This window comes from Oncorhynchus gorbuscha, linkage group LG10 (genome assembly GCF_021184085.1).
Source record: "Oncorhynchus gorbuscha isolate QuinsamMale2020 ecotype Even-year linkage group LG10, OgorEven_v1.0, whole genome shotgun sequence".
In the NCBI taxonomy this organism is placed as follows: Eukaryota; Metazoa; Chordata; class Actinopteri; order Salmoniformes; family Salmonidae; genus Oncorhynchus; species Oncorhynchus gorbuscha.
In genome coordinates, this window is record NC_060182.1 from 12,048,890 (window position 1) to 12,069,542 (window position 20,653).

The following is a 20,653-nucleotide window of genomic DNA, read 5'->3' on the forward strand; positions in this document are numbered from 1 at the left end:
TGTACAGTGCCTTGTTGATGCTCTGTGCTGACTGGTGTAGTGTACAGTACCTTGTTGATGCTCTGTGCTGACTGGTGTAGTGTACAGTACCTTGTTGATGCTCTGTGCTGACTGGTGTAGTGTACAGTGCCTTGTTGATGCTCTGTGCTGACTGGTGTAGTGTACAGTGCCTTGTTACATTTACATTTTACATTTAAGTCATTTAGCAGACGCTCTTATCCAGAGCGACTTACAAATTGGTGCATTCACCTTATGACATCCAGTGGAACAGTCACTTTACAATAGTGCATCTAAATCTTAAAGGGGGGGGGGAATACTTATCCTATCCTAGGTATTCCTTAAAGAGGTGGGGTTTCAGGTGTCTCCGGAAGGTGGTGATTGACTCCGCTGTTGATGCTCTGTGCTGACTGGTGTAGTGTACAGTGCCTTGTTGATGCTCTGCGCTGACTGATGTAGTGTACAGTGCCTTGTTGATGCTCTGTGCTGACTGATGTAGTGTACAGTGCCTTGTTGATGCTCTGTGCTGACTGATGTAGTGTACAGTACCTTGTTGATGCTCTGTGCTGACTGGTGTAGTGTACAGTGCCTTGTTGATGCTCTGTGCTGACTGGTGTAGTGTACAGTGCCTTGTTGATGCTCTGTGCTGACTGGTGTAGTGTACAGTGTCTTGTTGATGCTCTGTGCTGACTGATGTAGTGTACAGTACCTTGTTGATGCTCTGTGCTGACTGGTGTAGTGTACAGTGCCTTGTTGATGCTCTGTGCTGACAGATGTAGTGTACAGTACCTTGTTGATGCTCTGTGCTGACTGGTGTAGTGTACAGTACCTTGTTGATGCTCTGTGCTGACTGATGTAGTGTACAGTACCTTGTTGATGCTCTGTGCTGACTGATGTAGTGTACAGTACCTTGTTGATGCTCTGTGCTGACTGATGTAGTGTACAGTACCTTGTTGATGCTCTGTGCTGACTGATGTAGTGTACAGTACCTTGTTGATGCTCTGTGATGTGGCTCCCTCCTTCATGATCTCCCCGTAGCTGAAGGACGAGACACTGCTGTTATCTCCCCTCTGCTGCTTAGGACTAGGAGAGCTGATCTCTGACAACACCAGCTCTTCCAGGCCTGGAAACACACACAAACACTCTCTCAATGGGGGAGTCTTACTGAGGAATTACAGCTGAAGTAATTATTTCTAAGTGGTGAAAAAAGTAGTCACCAAACACCTTTTGACGTGGTTAATATTCCCTTTCAGGACAAAGCAAGGGCACCCTGCTAACCATTTCAACCCGCTTACGTATGGCTGGTTTTCATAAGCTGCATTACTGTCCTCCCAACTGTAACTATAGAACATTGTCTACCACCAACATCCATTATGTGGCTTGGATAAGGAAACAAACACAGTAATTAAGTTAGGACACAGGACATTGTGCATAGAGGGAAGCCTCAGTCCGTAGGCACTTATGGATTTCCCATAGAAAACTAATGGCTGCTGTGGGAAGAACTTCTTGGCAGGCGTATATACAGTTGAAGTGGGAAGTTTACATACACTTAGGCTGGAGTCATTAAAACTCGTTTTTCAACCACTCCACAAATTTCTTGTTAATAAACTATAGTTTTGAAAAGTTGGTTAGGACATCTACTTTGTGCATTACAAAAGTAATTTTCCCAACAATTGTTTACAGACAGATCATTTAACTTATTATTCACCGTATCACAATTCCAGTGGGTGAGAAGTTTACATACACTAAGTTGACTGTGCCTTTAAAACAGCTTGGAAAATTATGTCATGGCTTTAGAAGCTTCTGATAGGCTAACTGACATCATTTGAGTCAATTGGAGGCATACCTGTGGATGTATTTCAAGGCCTACCTTCAAACTCAGTGCCTCTTTGCTTGACATCATGGGAAAAATCTAAAGAACTCAGCCAAGACCTCAAAAATAATTGTAGATCTCCAAAAGTCTGGTTCATACTTGGGAGCAATTTCCAAACGCCTGAAGGTGCCACGTTCATATGAACAAACAATAGTACACATGTATAAACACCATGGGACCACGCAGCCGTCATACCGCTCAGGAAGGAGACGTGTTCTGTGTCCTGGAGATGAACATACTTTGGTGCGAAAAGTGCAAATCAATCCCAGAACAACACCAAAGGACCTTGTGAATATGCTGGAGGAAACAGGTGCAAAAGTATATATATCCACAGTAAAAACTAGTCCTCTATCGACATAACCTGAAAGGCTGCTCAGCAAGGAAGAAGCCACTGCTCCAAAACCGCCATAAAAAGCCAGACTATGGTTTGCAACTGCACGTGGGGACAAAGATTGTACTATTTGGAGAAATGTCCTCTGGTCTGATGAAACATAAATAGAACTGTTTGGCCATAATGACCATTGTTATGTTTGGAGGGAAAAGGGGGAGGCTTGCAAGCCGAAGAACATCATCCCAACCATGAAGCACAGGGGTGGCATCATCATGCTGTGGGGGTGCTTTGCTACAGGAGGGATTGGTGCACTTCACAAAATATATGACCCCAAGCATACTTCCAAAGTTGTGGCAAAATGGCTTAAGGATAACAAAGGCAAGGTATTGGAGTGGCCATCACAAAGCCCTGACCTCAAGCCTATAGAACATTTGTGGGCAGAACTGAAAAAGTGCGTGCGAGTAAGAAGGCCTACAAACCTGACTCAGTTACACCAGCTCTGTCAGGAGGAATTGGCCAAAATTCACCCAACTTACTGTGGGAAGCTTGTGGAAGGCTACCTGAAAATGTTGACCCAATTTAAACAATTTAAAGGCAATGCTACCAAATACTAACTGAGTGTATGTAAACTTCTGACCCAGTGGAAATGTGATGAAAGAAATAAAAGCTGAAATAAATGACTCTACTACTATTCTGACATTTCACATTCTTAAAATAAAGTGGTGATCCTAAATGACAATGAATCTTTACTAGGATTAAATGTCAGGAATTGTGAAAAACTGAGTTTAAATATATTTGGCTAAGGTTGATGTAAACTTCTGACTTCAACTGTATGTAGGTATCTACTAACTTAGGACCCTTCTGGACTGGTGTTGGGTACAGTACCCTTCTGGACAGAGAACTCTCCCTACTTTAAAATGTCTGATTCTCAACATTCTGTAGAGAAACCATTAAACATTTAAGACCAGCTGGTAAATTATACATGGCCCAAAAGAGGCCCTGGCATCACCAACAACCTATGGAGAGGAAGTAAGAGCATGCATTGCTCTTTGGCACATTTTAAGAGGGGGCGCAACATAAAATATTACGATATCTTAATCTCATTGACCGTGTGTTTGGGGTGAGGTGGGGGGTGAAGGGGCTGTCCCCACAGGAGTAAATGTTTTTAATATACCACACTTTATTGAGAAAAACACAGGTACTGCAGTGGTTGTTTTTCTGTTTCTCATCTTTGGGTGCCACATGTTCACTTTCTTTGTAAAAACAACAGGAACATTCAGAAGGTGACGTCATGTTAATGGAGAGGTGTGGCATAAACCACTTGCCAGTTGGCAAGTAAATATTTAATCCTCACTAGCTCTACATATGAATATCACGTTCAACAATCAGCTGCTCACCCATATATTTAGAAACACAAGTGTCTCTAGAAGCTAAGGGACAATAACACCGTTGGTTCCAAGCCATTAACATTTCTAAACATATTTTACTTCTTCAATGTCTCGAACAATTCACACTCTCAGTTATAGATGCTGTATGATATTGGTGAACAATGTACCTCTTTGCCTCATTTTCCCCTGCCTGTAGCAAACCACACTGCGGACATGGAGGTTGTCATCTCTGCAGACTCACTTCCCGGTGCTAAATGTTTCATGTCTGTGATGATGTAACATACGCTGCATCATAGTTCAGGGCATGAGAGGATGTCCTTCAAACCCAGTCAACCCCCCCCCAAACACCAACACATATTTCACATAGAACATGTAGCTGAAGAGCCTTCAGAAACTATTCCCACTCCTCGACTTAATATACATTCTTGTGTTACAGCCAGAATTCAAAATGGATTAGATGTATATTTTATATAATCCATTTACGCACAACATCCCATAATGACAACGTGAAAACGTGTTTTTAGAAATGTTTCAAGTTTCACATTTATTGAAAACAGAAATTGTATTTACATAAGTATTCACAAGCCTGAATCAGTACATTGTAGCAGCAACATTTCTGGGAAACTCGATAACCAATAAGAGTCTAAACCCCATCTAAGCCAGGGGCACTGAATAACAGATTCACTATATAAAACCGGAAGTTTATTCTGAAGTGTCTGTCCTATATCTGAGAGATAAATATATGTAAAAATGTGTTATATACAGTACCAGTCAAAAGTTTGGTCACACCTTCTCAAAGGTTTTTATTTGTACCATTTTCAACATTGTAGAATGACAGCGAAGACATTATAACTATGAAATAATAGATATGGAATCATGTAGTAACCAAAAGTGTTAAAATATTAAATGTATTTTAATTTGTTAGATTCTTCAAAGTAGCCACCCTTTGCCTTGATGACAGCTTTGCACACTATTGGCACTCTCTCAACCAGCTTGATGAGGTAGTCACCTGGAATGCATTTCAATTAACAGGCCTGCCTTTTCTTTCCTTCTTAATGCATTTGAGTATATGGGTATACAGAAAATAGCCTTATTTGGTAAAATACCAAGTCCATATTACCGCAAGGACAGCTCAAATAAGCAAAGAGAAATTACAGTCCATCATTACTTTAAGATGTGAAGGTCAGTCAATTTGGAAAATGTCAAGAAATTTTCCAGTTTCTTCAAGTGAAGTTGCAAAAACCATCAAGCGCTACGATGAAACTGTCTCTCATGAGGACCGCCACAGGAAAGGAAGACCCAGAGTTACCTCTGCTGCAGAGGATAGGATTCATTAGAGTTACCAGCCTCAGAAATTGCAGCCCAAATAAATGCTTCAGAGTTCAAGTAACAGACATCTCAACATCAACTGTTCAGAAGACACAGTGTGAATCAGTGGAAATCTGTTCTTTGGTCTGAAGTCCAAGTTTGAGATTTTTGGTTCCAACCGTTGTGTCTTTGTGAGACGCAGAGTTGGTGAACAAATGATCTCCGCATGTGTGGTTCCCACCGTGAAGCATGGAGGAGGTGGTGTGATGGTGCTTTGCTGGTGACACTGTAATTTATTTAGAATGCAAGGCAGACTTAACCAGCATGGCTACCACAGCATTCTGCAGTGACACGCCTTCCTATCTCGTTATCGCTTAGTGGGACTATCATTTGTTTTTCAACAGGACAATGAGCCAACACACCTCCAGGCTGCGTAAGTGCTATTTGACCAAGAAGGAGAGTGATGGAGTGCTGCTTCAGATGACCTGACCTCCACAATCGACTGACCTCAACCCAATTGAGATTATTTGGGATGAGTTGGACCGCAGCTGAGAAGTGCTCAGCATATGTGGGAACTCCTTCAAAGCTGTTGGAAAAGTATTCCAGGTGAAGCTGGTTGAGAGAATGCAAAGAGTGCGGTCCTCAAGGCAAAGGGTGGCTGGCTACTTTGAAGAATCTCAAATATAAAATATATTTTGATTTGTTAAACACTTTTGGTAAATACATGATTCCATATGCGTTATATCAAAGTTTTGATGTCTTCACTATTATTCTACAATGTAGAACATAGTACAAATAAAGGAAAACCCTTGAATGAGTAGGTGTGTCCAAAGTTGACTGGTAGTGTGTGTGTGTGTGTGTGTGTGTGTGTGTGTGTGTGTGTGTGTGTGTGTGTGTGTGTGTGTGTGTGTGTGTGTGTGTGTGTGTGTGTGTGTGTGTGTGTGTGTGTGTGTGTGTGTGTGTGTATATATATAGCTCAAAAAAATAAAGGGAACACTTAAACAACACAATGTAACTCCAAGTCAATCACACTTCTGTGAAATCAAACTGTCCACTTAGGAAGCAACACTGATTGACAAATTTCACATGCTGTTGTGCAAATGGAATAGACAACAGGTGGAAATTATAGGCAATTAGCAAGACACCCCCAATAAAGGAGTGGTTCTGCAGGTGATGACCACAGACAACTTCTCAGTTCCTATGCTTCCTGGCTGATGTTTTGGTCACTTTTGAATGCTGGCGGTGCTTTCACTCTAGTGGTAGCATGAGACGGAGTCTACAACCCACACAAGTGGCTCAGGTAGTGCAGCTCATCCAGGATGGCACATTAATGCGAGCTGTGGCAAGAAGGTTTGCGATGTCTGTCAGCGTAGTGTCCAGAGCATGGAGACGCTACCAGGAGACAGGCCAGTACATCAGGAGACGTGGAGGAGACCGTAGGAGGGTAATAACCCAGCAGCAAGACCGCTACCTTCGCCTTTGTGCAAGGAGGAGCACTGCCAGAGCCCTGCAAAATGACCTCCAGCAGGCCACAAATGTGCATGTGTCTGCTCAAACGGTCAGAAACAGACTCCATGAGGGTGGTATAAGGGCCCGACGTCCACAGGTGGGGGTTGTGCTTACAGCCCAACACCGTGCAGGACATTCGGCATTTGCCAGAGAACACCAAGATTGGCAAATTCGCCACTGGCGCCCTGTGCTCTTCACAGGTGAAAGCAGGTTCACACTGAGCTCATGTGACAGACGTGACAGAGTCTGGAGAAGCCGTGGAGAACGTTCTGCTGCCTACAACATCCTCCAGCATGACCAGTTTGGCGGTGGGTCAGTCATGGTGTGGGGTGGCATTTCTTTGGGGGGCCACACAGCCCTCCATGTGCTCGCCAGAGGTAACCGGACTGCCATTAGGTACCGAGATGAGATCCTCAGACCCCTTGTGAGACCATATGCTGGTGCGGTTGGCTATGGGTTCCTTCTAATGCAAGTCAATGCTAGACCTCATGTGGCTGGGAGTGTGTCAGCAGTTCCTGCAAGAGGAAGGCATTGATGCTATGGACTGGACCGCCCGTTCCCCAGACCTGAATCCAATTGAGCACATCTGGGACATCATGTCTCGCTTTAGGCCAGGTCTGGGAGGAGATCCCTCAGGAGACCATCCGCCACCTCATCAGGGGCATGCCCAGGCGTTGTTGGGATGTCATACAGGCATGTGGAGGCCACACACACTAATGAGCCTCATTTTGAATTATTTTAAGGACATTACATCAAAGTTAGATCAGCCTGTAGTGTGGTTTTCCACTTGAATTTTGAGTGTGACTCCAAATCCAGACCTCCATGGGTTGATAAATTTGATTTCCATTGATCGTTTTTGTGTGATTTTGTTGTCAGCACATTCAACTATGTAAAGAAAAAATTATTTAAAAATAATACTTCATTGATTCAGATCTAGGATGTGTTATTTTAGTGTTCCCTTTATTTTTTTCAGCAGTGTATATATATATATATCTATCTCAGTTGAAGTCAGAAGTTAACATACACCTTAGCCAAATACATTTAAACTCAGTTTTTACAATTCCTGACATTTAATCCTGGTAAAAATTCCCTGTCCTAAGTCAGTTAGGATCACCACTTTATTTTAAGAATGTGAAATGTCAGAATAAATAGTACAGAGAATGATTTATTTCACATTCTCAGTGGGTCAGAAGTTTACATACACTCAATTAGTATTTGGTAGCATTGCCTTTAAATAGTTTACTTTGGGTAAAACGTTTTGGGTTGCCTTCCACAAGATTCCTACAATAGGTTTGGTGCATTTTGGCCCATTCCCCATGACAGAGCTGGTGTAACTGAGTCAGGTATGTAAGCCTCCTTGCGCGCACAAGTTATGCCCCAAAATTTTCTATAGGTTTCAGCTCAGGGCTTTGTGATGGCCACTCCAATACCTTGAATTTGTTGTCCTTAAGCCATTTTGCCACAACTTTGGAAGTATGCTTGGGGTCATTATCCATTTTGAAGACCCATTTGCGACCAAACTTTAAGACATGAGATGTTACGTCTATATATATCCACATAAGTTTCCTTCCACATGATACCATGTATTTTGTGAAGTGCACCAGTCCCTCCTGCATCAAAGCACCACCACAACATAATGCTTCCAACCCCGTGCTTCACGGTTGGGATGGTGTTCTTCGGCTTGTAAGCCTCCCCCTTTTCCCTCCAAACATAACAATGGTCATTGTGTCTTTTTTTTGGCAGTTTTGGAGCCGTAGCTTCTTCCTTGCTGAGCGGCCTTTCAGGTTATTACGATAGAGGACTAGTTTTATTGGGGATATAGATACTTTGGTACCGGTTTACTCCAGCATCTTCACAAAGCCCTTTGCTGTTGTTCTGGGATTGACTTGCACTTTTCGCACCAAAGTACATTCATCTCTAGGAGAGAGAACGCATCTCTGTCCTGAGCGATATGATGGCTGCGTGGTCCAATGGTGTTAATACTTGCGTACTATTGTTTGTACAGATGGACGTGGTACCTTCAGGCGTTTGGAAATTGCACCCAAGGATGAACCAAACTTGTGGAGGTCTACAATTTTTTCTGAGGTCTTGGCTGATTTCTTTTGATTTTCCCATGATGTCAAGCAAAGAGGCACTGCGTTTGAAGGTAGGCCTTGAAATACATCCACAGGTACACCTCCAATTGACTCAAATGATGCAAATTAGCCTATCAGAAGCTTCTAAAGACATGACATAATTTTATAGAATTGTCCAAGCTGTTTAAAGGCACAGTCAACTTAGTGTATGTAAACTTCTGACCCACTGGAATTGTGATACAGTGAATTATAAGTTTAATAATCTGACTGTAGACTATTGTTGGAAATATTACTTGTGCCATGTACAAAGTAGATGTCCTAACTGACTTGCCAAAACCATAGTTTATTAACAAGAAATTTGTGGAGTGGTTGAAAAACTAGTTAATGACTCCAACCGTAGTCTGCTAAATTACTTAAATGTAAATGTAAATGTAATGAAAACTTCCGACTTCAACTGTGTGTGTATGTGTCTGAGTTTTCTATTATCTCCTAGATATAGGACTAGTGATTTACTTTTTCACTTTCTTTTTTGCCATTTATGAATGTGTTTCTATGGGATATAGTAGTAAAGGCCAAATGTAATATTTTATCAAATCATTTAAAAAATATTTTTTATTGCTAAAGGGCTCCTAAAATTCTAAACCCAATAGTTAAATGATCCATGGTACGACCATCTTAAAACAATTCCATATATCAGCTTAGAACCCCCACTACAGCGTAGACTTAAGAAAGATTACAAGCATACCCATAACATGACGCAGCCACCACTATGCTTTAAAATGTGGAGAGCGGCACTCAGTGATGTGTTGAAATGCATTTGCCACAAACATAACACTTTGTATTCAGGACAAATTGTTCTTTGTTTTGCCACATGTTTGGGAGTATTACTTTAGTGCAGGATGTACAGGCTTCCTTCTTTTCACTCTGTCATTTAGGTTAGTTTTGTGGAGTAGCTACAATGTTGTTGATCCATCCTCAGTTCTCCTATCACAGCCATTAAACTCTAACTGTTTTAAAGTCACCATTGGCCTCATTGTGAAATCCCTAAGCAGTTTCCTTCCTCTCCGGCAACTGAGTTAGGAAGGACGCCTGTATCTCTTTAGTGACTGGGTGTAGTGACTTTGGATGATACACCATCCAAAGTGTAATTAATAACTTCACCATGCTCAAAGGGATATTCAATGTCTGTTTTACCCATCTACCAATTGGTGCCCTTTTTGCAAAACATTGGAAAACCACTCTGTTTTTTTGGTTGAATCTGTGCTTGAAATTCACTGCTCGACTGAGGGACCAGAGGAGGGAGTCATTCACAAATCATGTTTAAACACTATGCAACTTAAGTGACTTGTTAAGCACATGTTTACCCCTAAAATGATTTAGTCTGGCCATAACAAAGGGGTTGAATACTTATTGACCCAAGATATTTTAGCTTTTCATTTTTTAAATTTAATTTGTAAAAATGTCAAAGAACATAATTCCATTTTGACATCATGGGGTATTGTGTGTAGGTCAGTGACCCCAAAAATAATGGTGTGTTGTATTCAGGCTGTAACACAACAACATTTGGAGAATGTCGAGGGGTTTGAATACTTTCTGATGGCATCATATAGTGGTTTATATAAACTTTTGCCTGATGACGTAACATGTGTGTAGGTCAAGCAGGTTGTCTCCTCTCACCTGTCCTGGTCTTAGTGTTGGTGAGGATCTCCTGTAGTCGCTCCTGGAGTTTATCAGCTCTCTTCCTCTCCAGCTGTAGCTGCCTCTTCAAGTCTTTCAGCTACAAACAACATTACAAAGCCCATGAGAGGAGAGTACACTACTTCATTTGAAAAACACTGCAGCATGTTTTCATTTTCTCTATGCATAGACAACAGCATACGACTCAGGCAGAGGCAAAAGTCATCTTAGACAAGCATCTGATTAAGACCAAGAAAACAATCAACTAAGATGAACCATCCTACCCTGAAAACTATTTAGATTGTGGCTGGAAAAAGGAGCTACAGAAAGCTCTTACGACCCCTACCCCAGGTTTGGTCCCGGACTGTATCACAACCGGCCGTGATCGGGAGTCCCATAGGGCGGCACACAAATTTGCCCAGCGCGTCGTCCGGGTCAGGGGAGGGTTTGGCTGGGGTAGGCCGTCATGGTAAATAGGAATTTGTTCTTAACTGACTTGCCTAGTAAGTTTAAAGAAACATTTTTTAAAACGTACATATCGAAAAGGCTGCTCCAATTCTATTTTTCAAGAGAAGAGTGGGTGCGGATGTATGAGTTGCCTGCCTACCTGCCCTGCCACCAGTAAGTTATCATTTACATATCCACTCTGTACTAAATGGAAGGGGAATGACTCATCAGTTTTCCTGCTCAGAAGTTAGTGGAGAGAGAGCGCTGTGAGAGAGAGAGACACACGGGGGAGAGAGCGAGAGAGACACACGGGGGAGAGAGCGAGAGAGACACACGGGGGAGAGAGCGAGAGAGAGACACGGGGGGAGAGAGAGAGAGACACGAGAGAGAGAGAGAGAGACACACGAGAGAGAGAGAGAGAGACACACGAGAGAGAGAGAGAGAGACACACGAGAGAGAGAGAGAGAGAGAGAGAGACACACGAGAGAGAGAGAGAGAGACACACGAGAGAGAGAGAGACACACACACGAGAGAGAGAGACACACACGAGAGAGAGAGAGACACACGAGAGAGAGAGAGACACACGAGAGAGAGAGAGACACGAGAGAGAGAGAGAGACACGAGAGAGAGAGAGACACGAGAGAGAGAGAGACACGAGAGAGAGACACGAGAGAGAGACACGGGGGAGAGAGAGAGAGACACGGGGGAGAGAGAGAGAGACACGGGGGAGAGAGAGAGACACACGAGAGAGAGAGAGAGAGAGACACACGAGAGAGAGAGACACACGAGAGAGAGAGAGAGACACGAGAGAGAGAGAGAGACACGAGAGAGAGAGAGAGACACGAGAGAGAGAGAGAGAGAGACACGAGAGAGAGAGAGAGACACGAGAGAGAGACACGAGAGAGAGAGAGAGACACGAGAGAGAGAGAGAGACACGAGAGAGAGAGAGAGAGAGAGAGAGACACACGAGAGAGAGAGAGAGAGACACACGAGAGAGAGAGAGAGAGACACACGAGAGAGAGAGAGAGAGACACACGAGAGAGAGAGACAGAGAGAGAGACACACGAGAGAGAGAGACACACGAGAGAGAGAGAGACACGAGAGAGACACAGAGAGAGAGAGAGGGAGAGAGAGAGACACGAGAGAGAGAGAGAGGGGAGAGAGAGAGACACGGGGGAGAGAGAGAGAGACACGAGAGAGAGAGAGAGAGAGAGAGAGAGAGAGAGAGAGACACGAGAGAGAGAGAGAGACACGAGAGAGAGAGAGAGACACGAGAGAGAGAGAGAGACACGAGAGAGAGAGAGAGACACGAGAGAGAGAGAGAGACACGAGAGAGAGAGAGAGAGAGAGAGAGAGAGACACGAGAGAGAGAGAGAGACACGAGAGAGAGAGAGAGACACGAGAGAGAGAGAGAGACACGAGAGAGAGAGAGAGACACGAGAGAGAGAGAGACACGAGAGAGAGAGAGACACGAGAGAGAGAGAGACACGAGAGAGAGAGAGAGACAGAGAGAGACACGAGGGAGAGAGAGAGAGACAGAGAGGGGAGAGAGACAGAGAGACACGGGACACGAGAGAGAGAGAGACACGAGAGAGAGAGAGGGAGAGAGAGAGAGACACGAGAGAGAGAGAGACACGAGAGAGGGGAGAGAGAGAGAGAGACACGGGGAGAGAGAGAGAGACACGAGAGGGAGAGAGAGAGAGACACGGGGAGAGAGAGACACGAGAGAGAGAGAGACACGAGAGAGAGAGAGACACGAGGGAGAGAGAGAGAGAGAGAGACGGGGGAGAGAGACAGAGAGAGAGAGAGACACGGGGGAGAGAGAGAGACACGGGGGAGAGAGAGAGAGACACGGGGAGAGAGAGAGAGACACGGGGAGAGAGAGAGAGACACGGGGAGAGAGAGGGGGGGAGAGAGAGAGAGACACGAGAGAGAGGGAGAGAGAGAGAGACACGAGGAGAGAGAGACACGGGGGAGAGAGAGAGAGACACGGGGGGGGAGAGAGAGACACGGGGGGAGAGAGAGAGAGAGACACGGGGGAGAGAGAGAGAGACACGGGGGAGAGAGAGAGAGAGAGAGAGACACGGGGGGAGAGAGAGAGACACGGGGGGAGAGAGAGAGAGAGAGACACGGGGGAGAGAGAGAGAGACACGGGGGAGAGAGAGAGAGACACGGGGGGGGGAGAGAGAGAGAGACACGGGGGGGGGAGAGAGAGAGACACGGGGGAGGAGGGGAGAGAGAGAGACGGGGGGGGGAGAGAGAGAGAGACACGGGGAGGAGAGAGAGAGAGACACGGGGGGGAGAGAGAGAGAGACACGGGGAGAGAGAGAGAGACACGGGGGAGAGAGAGAGACACGGGGGAGAGAGAGAGAGACACGGGGGAGAGAGAGAGAGGGGGGAGAGAGAGAGAGACACGGGGGAGAGAGAGAGAGACACGGGGGGAGAGAGAGAGACACGGGGGAGAGAGAGAGACACGGGGGGAGAGAGAGAGACACGGGGGAGAGAGAGAGAGACGGGGGGGGAGAGAGAGAGACACGGGGGGAGAGAGAGAGAGGGGGAGAGAGAGAGACACGGGGGAGAGAGAGAGAGACAGGGAGAGAGGGAGACACGGGGGGAGAGAGAGAGAGACACGGGGGGAGAGGAGAGAGAGAGAGAGAGAGAGACACGGGGGAGAGAGAGAGAGACACGGGGGGAGAGAGAGAGAGACACGGGGGAGAGAGAGAGAGACACGGGGGAGAGAGAGAGAGACACGGGGAGAGAGAGAGAGACACGGGGAGAGAGAGAGACACGGGGGGAGAGAGAGAGACACGGGGGGAGAGAGAGAGAGACACGGGGAGAGAGAGAGAGACACGGGGGGGAGAGAGAGAGACACGGGGGAGAGAGAGAGACACGGGGGAGAGAGAGAGACACGGGGGAGAGAGAGAGAGAGACACGGGGGAGAGAGAGAGACACGGGGAGAGAGAGAGACACGGGGGAGAGAGAGAGACACGAGAGAGAGAGAGACACGGGGGAGAGAGAGAGACACGGGGGAGAGAGAGAGACACGGGGAGAGAGAAGACACGGGGGGGAGAGAGAGAGACACGGGGAGAGAGAGAGACACGGGGAGAGCGAGAGACACGGGGGAGAGAGAGAAACGGGGGGAGAGAGACACGAGAGAGAAAGCGGGGGGAGAAACGGGGGAGGAGAAGGGAGAGAGAAACGGGGAGAGAGAGAGAGAAACGGGGGAGAGAGAGAGAAACGGGGGAGAGAGAGAGAAACGGGAGGAGAGAGAGAGAACGGGAGAGAGAGAGAGGGGAGAGAGAGAGAGAAGACAGCGGGGGAGGAGAGAGACAGCGGGGAGAGAGAGAGAACGGGGGGAGAGAGAGAGACAGCGGGGAGAGAGAAACAGGGGGGGGAGAGAGAGACAGCGGGGGAGAGAGAGAGACAGCGGGGGGGAGAGAGAGAGAGACGGGGGAGAGAGAGAGAAACGGGGGAGAGAGAGAGAAACGGGGGAGAGAGAGAGAGAAACGGGGGAGAGAGAGAGAGAGAACGGGGGAGAGAGAGAGAGAGAACGGGGAGAGAGAGAGAGAGAGCGGGACGGGAGAGAGAGAGAGAGACGGGGGGAGAGAGAGAGAAACGGGGGGAGAGAGAGAGAGAAACGACGGGGGGAGAGAGAAACGGGGGGGGGGAGAGCGAGAGAGAGACGAGAGAGAGAGACGGGGAAGAGAGAGAGAGACGGGGAGAGAGAGAGAGACGGGGAGAGAGAGAGAGAGACGGGGGGAGAGAGGGAGAGACGAGAGAGAAACGGGGAGAGAGAGACGAGTGAGAGAGAGAAACGGGGGGGAGAGAGACGGGGGAGAGAGAGAACGGGGGAGAGAAACGGGGGAGAGAGAGACACGACGGGGAGAGAGAGAGAGAGAAACGAGAGAGAGAGAAACGAGAGAGAGAGAAACGGGGAGAGCGAGAGAGAAACGGGAGACGGGGAGAGCGAGAGAGAAACGGGGAGAGAGAAACGGGAGAGAGAAACGGGGAGAGAGAAACGGGGGAGAGAGAGAGAGAAACGGGGAGAGCGAGAGAGAAACGGGGAGAGCGAGAGAGAAACGGGGAGAGCGAGAGAGAAACGGGGGAGAGCGAGAGAGAAACGGGGGAGAGCGAGAGAGAAACGGGGGAGAGCGAGAGAGAAACGGGGGAGCGAGAGAGAAACGGGGAGAGCGAGAGAGAAACGGGAGAGAGAGAGAGACGGGGAGAGCGAGAGAGAAACGGGCGAGAGAGAAACGGGGGAGAGCGAGACACGAGAGAGAGAGAGACACGAGAGAGAGAGAAACGGGGGAGAGCGAGAGAGAAACGAGCGAGAGAGAAACGGGGGAGAGCGAGAGAGAAACGGGCGAGAGAGAAACGGGGAGAGCGAGAGAGAAACGGGGAGAGCGAGAGAGAAACGGGGAGAGCGAGAGAGAAACGGGGGAGAGCGAGAGAGAAACGGGGAGAGCGAGAGAGAGACAGCGGGGAGAGCGAGAGAGAGACAGCGGGGAGAGAGAGAGAGAGACAGCGGGGAGAGAGAGAGAGAGACAGCGGGGAGAGAGAGAGAGAAACGGGGGAGAGAGAGAGAGAAACAGGGGAGAGAGAGAGAGAGAAACAGAGGAGGAGAGAGAGAGAGAGACAGCGGAGAGAGAGAGAGAGACAGCGGGGAGAGAGACAGCGGGGAGAGAGACAGCGGGGAGAGAGAGAGAGAGAGAAACAGGGGAGAGAGAGAGAGAGAAACAGGGGGGAGAGAGAGAGAGAAACAGGGGGAGAGGGAGAGAGAGAGAGAAACAGGGGGAGAGAGAGAGAGAGAGAGAAACAGGGGGAGAGAGAGAGAGAGAGAGAAACAGGGAGAGAGAGAGAGAGAGAGAAACAGGGGGAGAGAGAGAGAGAGAGAGAGAAACGGGGAGAGAGAGAGAGAGAGAGAAACGGGGAGAGAGAGAGAGAAACAGGGGAGGGGAGAGAGAGAGAGAGAGAGAGAGAGAGAAACAGGGGGAGAGAGAGAGAGAGAGAAACAGGGGAGAGAGAGAGAGAGAGAAACAGGGAGAGAGAGAGAGAGAGAAAGACAGAGAGAGAGAGAGAGAGAAACAGGGGGAGAGAGAGAGAGAGAAACAGGGGAGAGAGAGAGAGAGAAACAGGGGAGAGAGAGAGAGAGAGAAACAGGGGAGAGAGAGAGAGAGAGAAACAGGGGAGAGAGAGAGAGAGAGAAACAGGGGAGAGAGAGAGAGAGAGAAACAGGGGAGAGAGAGAGAGAGAAACAGGAGAGAGAGAGAGAGAGAAACAGGGGAGAGAGAGAGAGAGAAACAGGGGGGAGAGAGAGAGAAACAGGGAGAGAGAGAGAGAGAAACAGGGGAGAGAGAGAGAGAGAAACAGGGGAGAGAGAGAGAGAGAAACAGGGGGAGAGAGAGAGAGAAACAGGGGGAGAGAGAGAGAGAAACAGGGGAGAGAGAGAGAGAGAAACAGGGGAGAGAGAGAGAGAGAAACAGGGGAGAGAGAAGAGAGAGAAACAGGGGAGAGAGAGAGAGAGAAACAGGGAGAGAGAGAGAGAGAAACAGGGGAGAGAGAGAGAGAGAAACAGGGGAGAGAGAGAGAGAGAAACAGGGGAGAGAGAGAGAGAGAAACAGGGGAGAGAGAGAGAGAAACAGGGAGAGAGAGAGAGAGAAACAGGGGAGAGAGAGAGAGAGAAACAGGGGAGAGAGAGAGAGAGAAACAGGGGAGAGAGAGAGAGAGAAACAGGGGGGGGAGAGAGAGAGAGAAACAGGGGAGAGAGAGAGAGAGAAACAGAGAGAGAGAGAGAAACAGGGGAGAGAGAGAGAGAAACAGGGGAGAGAGAGAGAGAGAAACAGGGGAGAGAGAGAGAGAGAAACAGGGGAGAGAGAGAGAGAGAAACAGGGAGAGAGAGAGAGAGAAACAGGGGAGAGAGAGAGAGAGAAACAGGGAGAGAGAGAGAGAGAAACAGGGGAGAGAGAGAGAGAGAAACAGGGGAGAGAGAGAGAGAAAAACAGGGGAGAGAGAGAGAGAGAAACAGGGGGAGAGAGAGAGAAACGGGGGAGAGAGAGAGAAACGGGGGAGAGAGAGAGAAACGGGGGAGAGAGAGAGAAACGGGGGAGAGAGAGAGAAACGGGGGAGAGAGAGAAACAGGGTGAGAGAGAAACGGGGTGAGAGAGAAACGGGGTGAGAGAGAAACGGGGTGAGAGAGAAACGGGGTGAGAGAGAAACGGGGTGAGAGAGAAACGGGGTGAGAGAGAATCTAGCAGTACAAAACAACTATATATTTCAGGCAAACGGCAAAAGAAGCACAATTGAAATAGATAAAAAACAAAAGATCACAGATGACAACTGGTTTGATGCAGATTATAAAATTATAAGGAAAAAACTTATAACACTATCCAAACAAAAACACAGAGACCCAAATAATGGTGAATTACTCCTTCATTACTGTGAGACTTTAACACTCTATAAACGTACACTCAGAACCAAAAAAGCACAGTACAACAGCAAGCAGCTGACACTAGTTGAGGAGTCCATAAACACACACACCTTCTGGCACAATTTAAAAAATAAAAAATAAAATCTAAACAAGAGGAATTAGCAATACAAAATGGTGGCATATGGACAACCCATTTTGAAACACTCTACAACAACGTTCAACTTGACACAAACGCAGAACGCCAAATTCATGAGAAGTTGATATAAGAAACTTTAGGCTCTCAAATTTAAAAAAGCATGCGGACCTGATGGCATCCTAAATGAGATGTTCAAACTCACGAGTGCAACATTTCAATTGGCTATATTAAAACAGTTTAATTTGATCCTGAGTGTAGGTTATTTCCCTGACATGAAGGACTCATAACTTTGACACTAACAACTTTGACACTAACAATTACAGAGGCATTTGTGTGAACAGTAACCTGGGGAAGGTTTTATAAATGTAAGAGTTCTAAACTTACTTAATAAGCACAATGTCTTGAGTAAAAGGCAAATTGGATTTATATCAAAACATCACACAACTGATCATATTTACACCCTACACACCATGATAGATAAACATGTCCACCAAAATAATACCAAAATATAGGCTTGCTTTATCGACTACCAAAAAGCATTTGATTCTAGTTGGCATACAGGACTGTTCTACAAAGTTATTGAAAGTGGTGTAGGGGGTAAAACATATGACATAATTAAATCAATGTATACTGGCAATACGTGCAGATTTAAATTGGCAAGAAAAGAAGAGAATTCTTTAACCAGGGGCGGGGCCTTCGCCAGGGTTGCAATCTGAGCCCTGCACTCTTCAATATTTACATAAATTAATTGGCCACTATTCTAGAAAAATCCTCAGCCCCTGGTGTTAGTATCCACAATTCAGAAGTTAAATGCCTACTCTTCACAGATGACCTATGCCTGCTGTCACCCACAGCACATGGCCTACAGCAGAGCCTGGACCTGCTAGTGCAGTACTGTCAGACCTGGGCCCTGGCAGTAAACACCCACAACACATGGCCTACAGCAGAGCCTGGACCTGCTAGAGCAGTACTGTCAGACCTGGGCCCTGGCAGTAAACACCCACAGCACATGGCCTACAGCAGAGCCTGGACCTGCTAGAGCAGTACTGTCAGACCTGGTCCCTGGCAGTAAACCCCAAAAAGACTAAAATAATGATTTTCCAGAGAATATCCAGATCTCAGGGAATTAGACCAAAGTTCTCAATTGGTACAACATATATAGAGTACTGCACACACTACAATTACTTAGGTTTAAAAATAAGCTCAACTGGACACCTTAATGAGGCAGTGAATGAACTGAGAGAGAAAGCACGCAGGGCATTCTACACCATTAAAAAGCTAATTCAAATTGAAATACCGGTTAAAATTGGGCTAAAACTAATTGAATATGTCATTGAACCAACTGAACTTTATGGCAGCGAGATGTGGGGTCCACTTGCAAAACAAGATTTCATCAAATGGGACAAACACCCCATTGAAACCCTGCATGCAGAGTTCTGTAAGATTCTCCTTCATGTCCAGAGGAAAACTACAAACAAAGCATGCAGGGCAGAAATAGGCCAATATCCACTAATAATAAAAACTCAAAAAAGACCAATTAAGTTTTAGAAACATCTAAAATACAGTGACCCACTCTCATATCATTACCAAGCCCTGCAATGGCAAGAGCTGAGCAAAGAAAAGAGTCCCCTCACCCAGCTGGTCCTGGGGCTGAGTTCACAAACCTGTTCTACTTACGCACTGAAGCCTCAGGACCAGAACATCCAATCAATCAGAATAAGCCAAATTACAACACAGTCGAAACAAAACTATATTGCTTATTGGGAAACACAAGCACAAACACAAAGCAAAATGCAGTGCTATCTACCCTAAATTGACAGTACACTGTGGCTAAATATTTGACCATGGTTACTGATCAAAACCTTGACAAAGTACAGGCTCAGTGAGCACAGCCTTGCCATTGAGAAAGGTAGACACAGGAAAACCTGGCTCCCTGTAGAGGAAAGGCTGTGCAACCACTGCACAACAGCAGAACCTGAGACGGAGCTGCATTTCCTGACAAAATGCCCCTAATATAAAACAATTACAGAGTGTCATTTCCCCAAATTTGAAAACTTTATTCAAGGTTTCAAAGACCTCTCTGATGAGGATAGGCTACCCGTCCTGTTGGGGGAGGACGCAGAGAGCTGTGGGTTGGCAGTGCACTACTTTGCTGCCTGCCATAAGATGAGGGACAGTGTCTGACAGACCAATCAACCTGCACATGTCCTCTACTGTATACTTAGTTATTGTTGAATGTATGGTTCTTTTGACACTTGGTTATTGTTGTTACTGTTGTCCCATTGACTATTTTGATTCTCATTTTTATATTGTAAATATCCAAAATAAGCTTTGGCAATATGTACATTGTTACATCATGCCAATAAAGCAAATTGAATTGAGAGGCAGCGTAGAGCGAGAGGAGACAGCGTAGAGCGAGAGGAGACAGCGTAGAGCGAGAGGAGACAGCGTAGAGCGAGAGGAGACAGCGTAGAGCGAGAGGAGACAGCGTAGAGAGAGATGAGACAGCGTAGAGCGAGAGGAGACCGCGTAGAGCGAGAGGAGACCGCGTAGAGCGAGAGGAGACCGCGTAGAGCGAGAGGAGACAGCGTCAGAGAGCGAGAGGAGACAGCGTTCAGAGAGCGAGAGGAGACAGCGTTCAGAGAGCGAGAGGAGACAGCGTTCAGAGAGCGAGAGGAGACAGCGTTCAGAGAGCGAGAGGAGACAGCGTTCAGAGAGCGAGAGGAGACAGCGTTCAGAGAGCGAGTGTTCAGAGAGCGAGTGTTCAGAGAGCGAGTGTTCAGAGAGCGAGTGTTCAGAGAGCGAGTGTTCAGAGAGCGAGTGTTCAGAGAGCGAGTGTTCAGAGAGCGAGTGTTCAGAGAGCGAGTGTTCAGAGAGCGAGTGTTCAGAGAGCGAGTGTTCAGAGAGCGAGTGTTCAGAGAGCGAGTGTTCAGAGAGCGAGTGTTCAGAGAGCGAGTGTTCAGAGAGCGAGTGTTCAGAGAGCGAGTGTTCAGAGAGCGAGTGTTCAGAGAGCGAGTGTTCAGAGAGCGAGTGTTCAGAGAGCGAGTGTTCAGAGAGCGAGTGTTCAGAGAGCGAGTGTTCAGAGAGCGAGTGTTCAGAGAGCGAGTGTTCAGAGAGCGAGTGTTCAGAGAGCGAGTGTTCAACTTACTGCTGAACTACCTTTCTTCTCCAGGATCCTCTGGCCATCCACCGTGTCTTTAATCTCCTGTACACCACAAAGACAGGGAGATTACTTAATGGAGGCTCTAATGAGAACCATTACATGTCCCCATTATTATACAGCTTCTAAACTAAGCAAAAAAAGAAAAGTCCTCTCACTGTCAACTGTGTTTATTTTCAAGAAACTTAACATGTGTAAATATTTGTATGAACATAACAAGATTCAACAACTGAGACATAAACTGAACAAGTTCCACAGACACGTGACTAACAGAAATGGAATAATGTGCCCCTGAACAAGGAGGGGGGGGGGTCAAAATCAAAAG

The 20,653-nt window shown here is 46.7% G+C and overlaps 1 protein-coding gene across 4 annotated transcripts in view; it reads right to left on the minus strand.

The window, feature by feature from the left end:
* The window catches only part of gripap1 (GRIP1 associated protein 1), an 84,934-nt gene that overhangs the window by 41,055 nt on the left and 23,226 nt on the right, over positions 1–20,653 (minus strand). For all 4 annotated transcript variants that reach the window (XM_046364905.1, XM_046364903.1, XM_046364904.1 and 1 more), the window contains 3 exons: positions 20,317–20,373; positions 10,159–10,258; positions 987–1,120 (listed from right to left, as the gene is read on the minus strand). In XM_046364905.1, the coding sequence (XP_046220861.1) occupies positions 987–1,120; positions 10,159–10,258; positions 20,317–20,373 (291 nt within the window). The remainder of the gene's footprint in view (positions 1–986; positions 1,121–10,158; positions 10,259–20,316; positions 20,374–20,653) is intronic.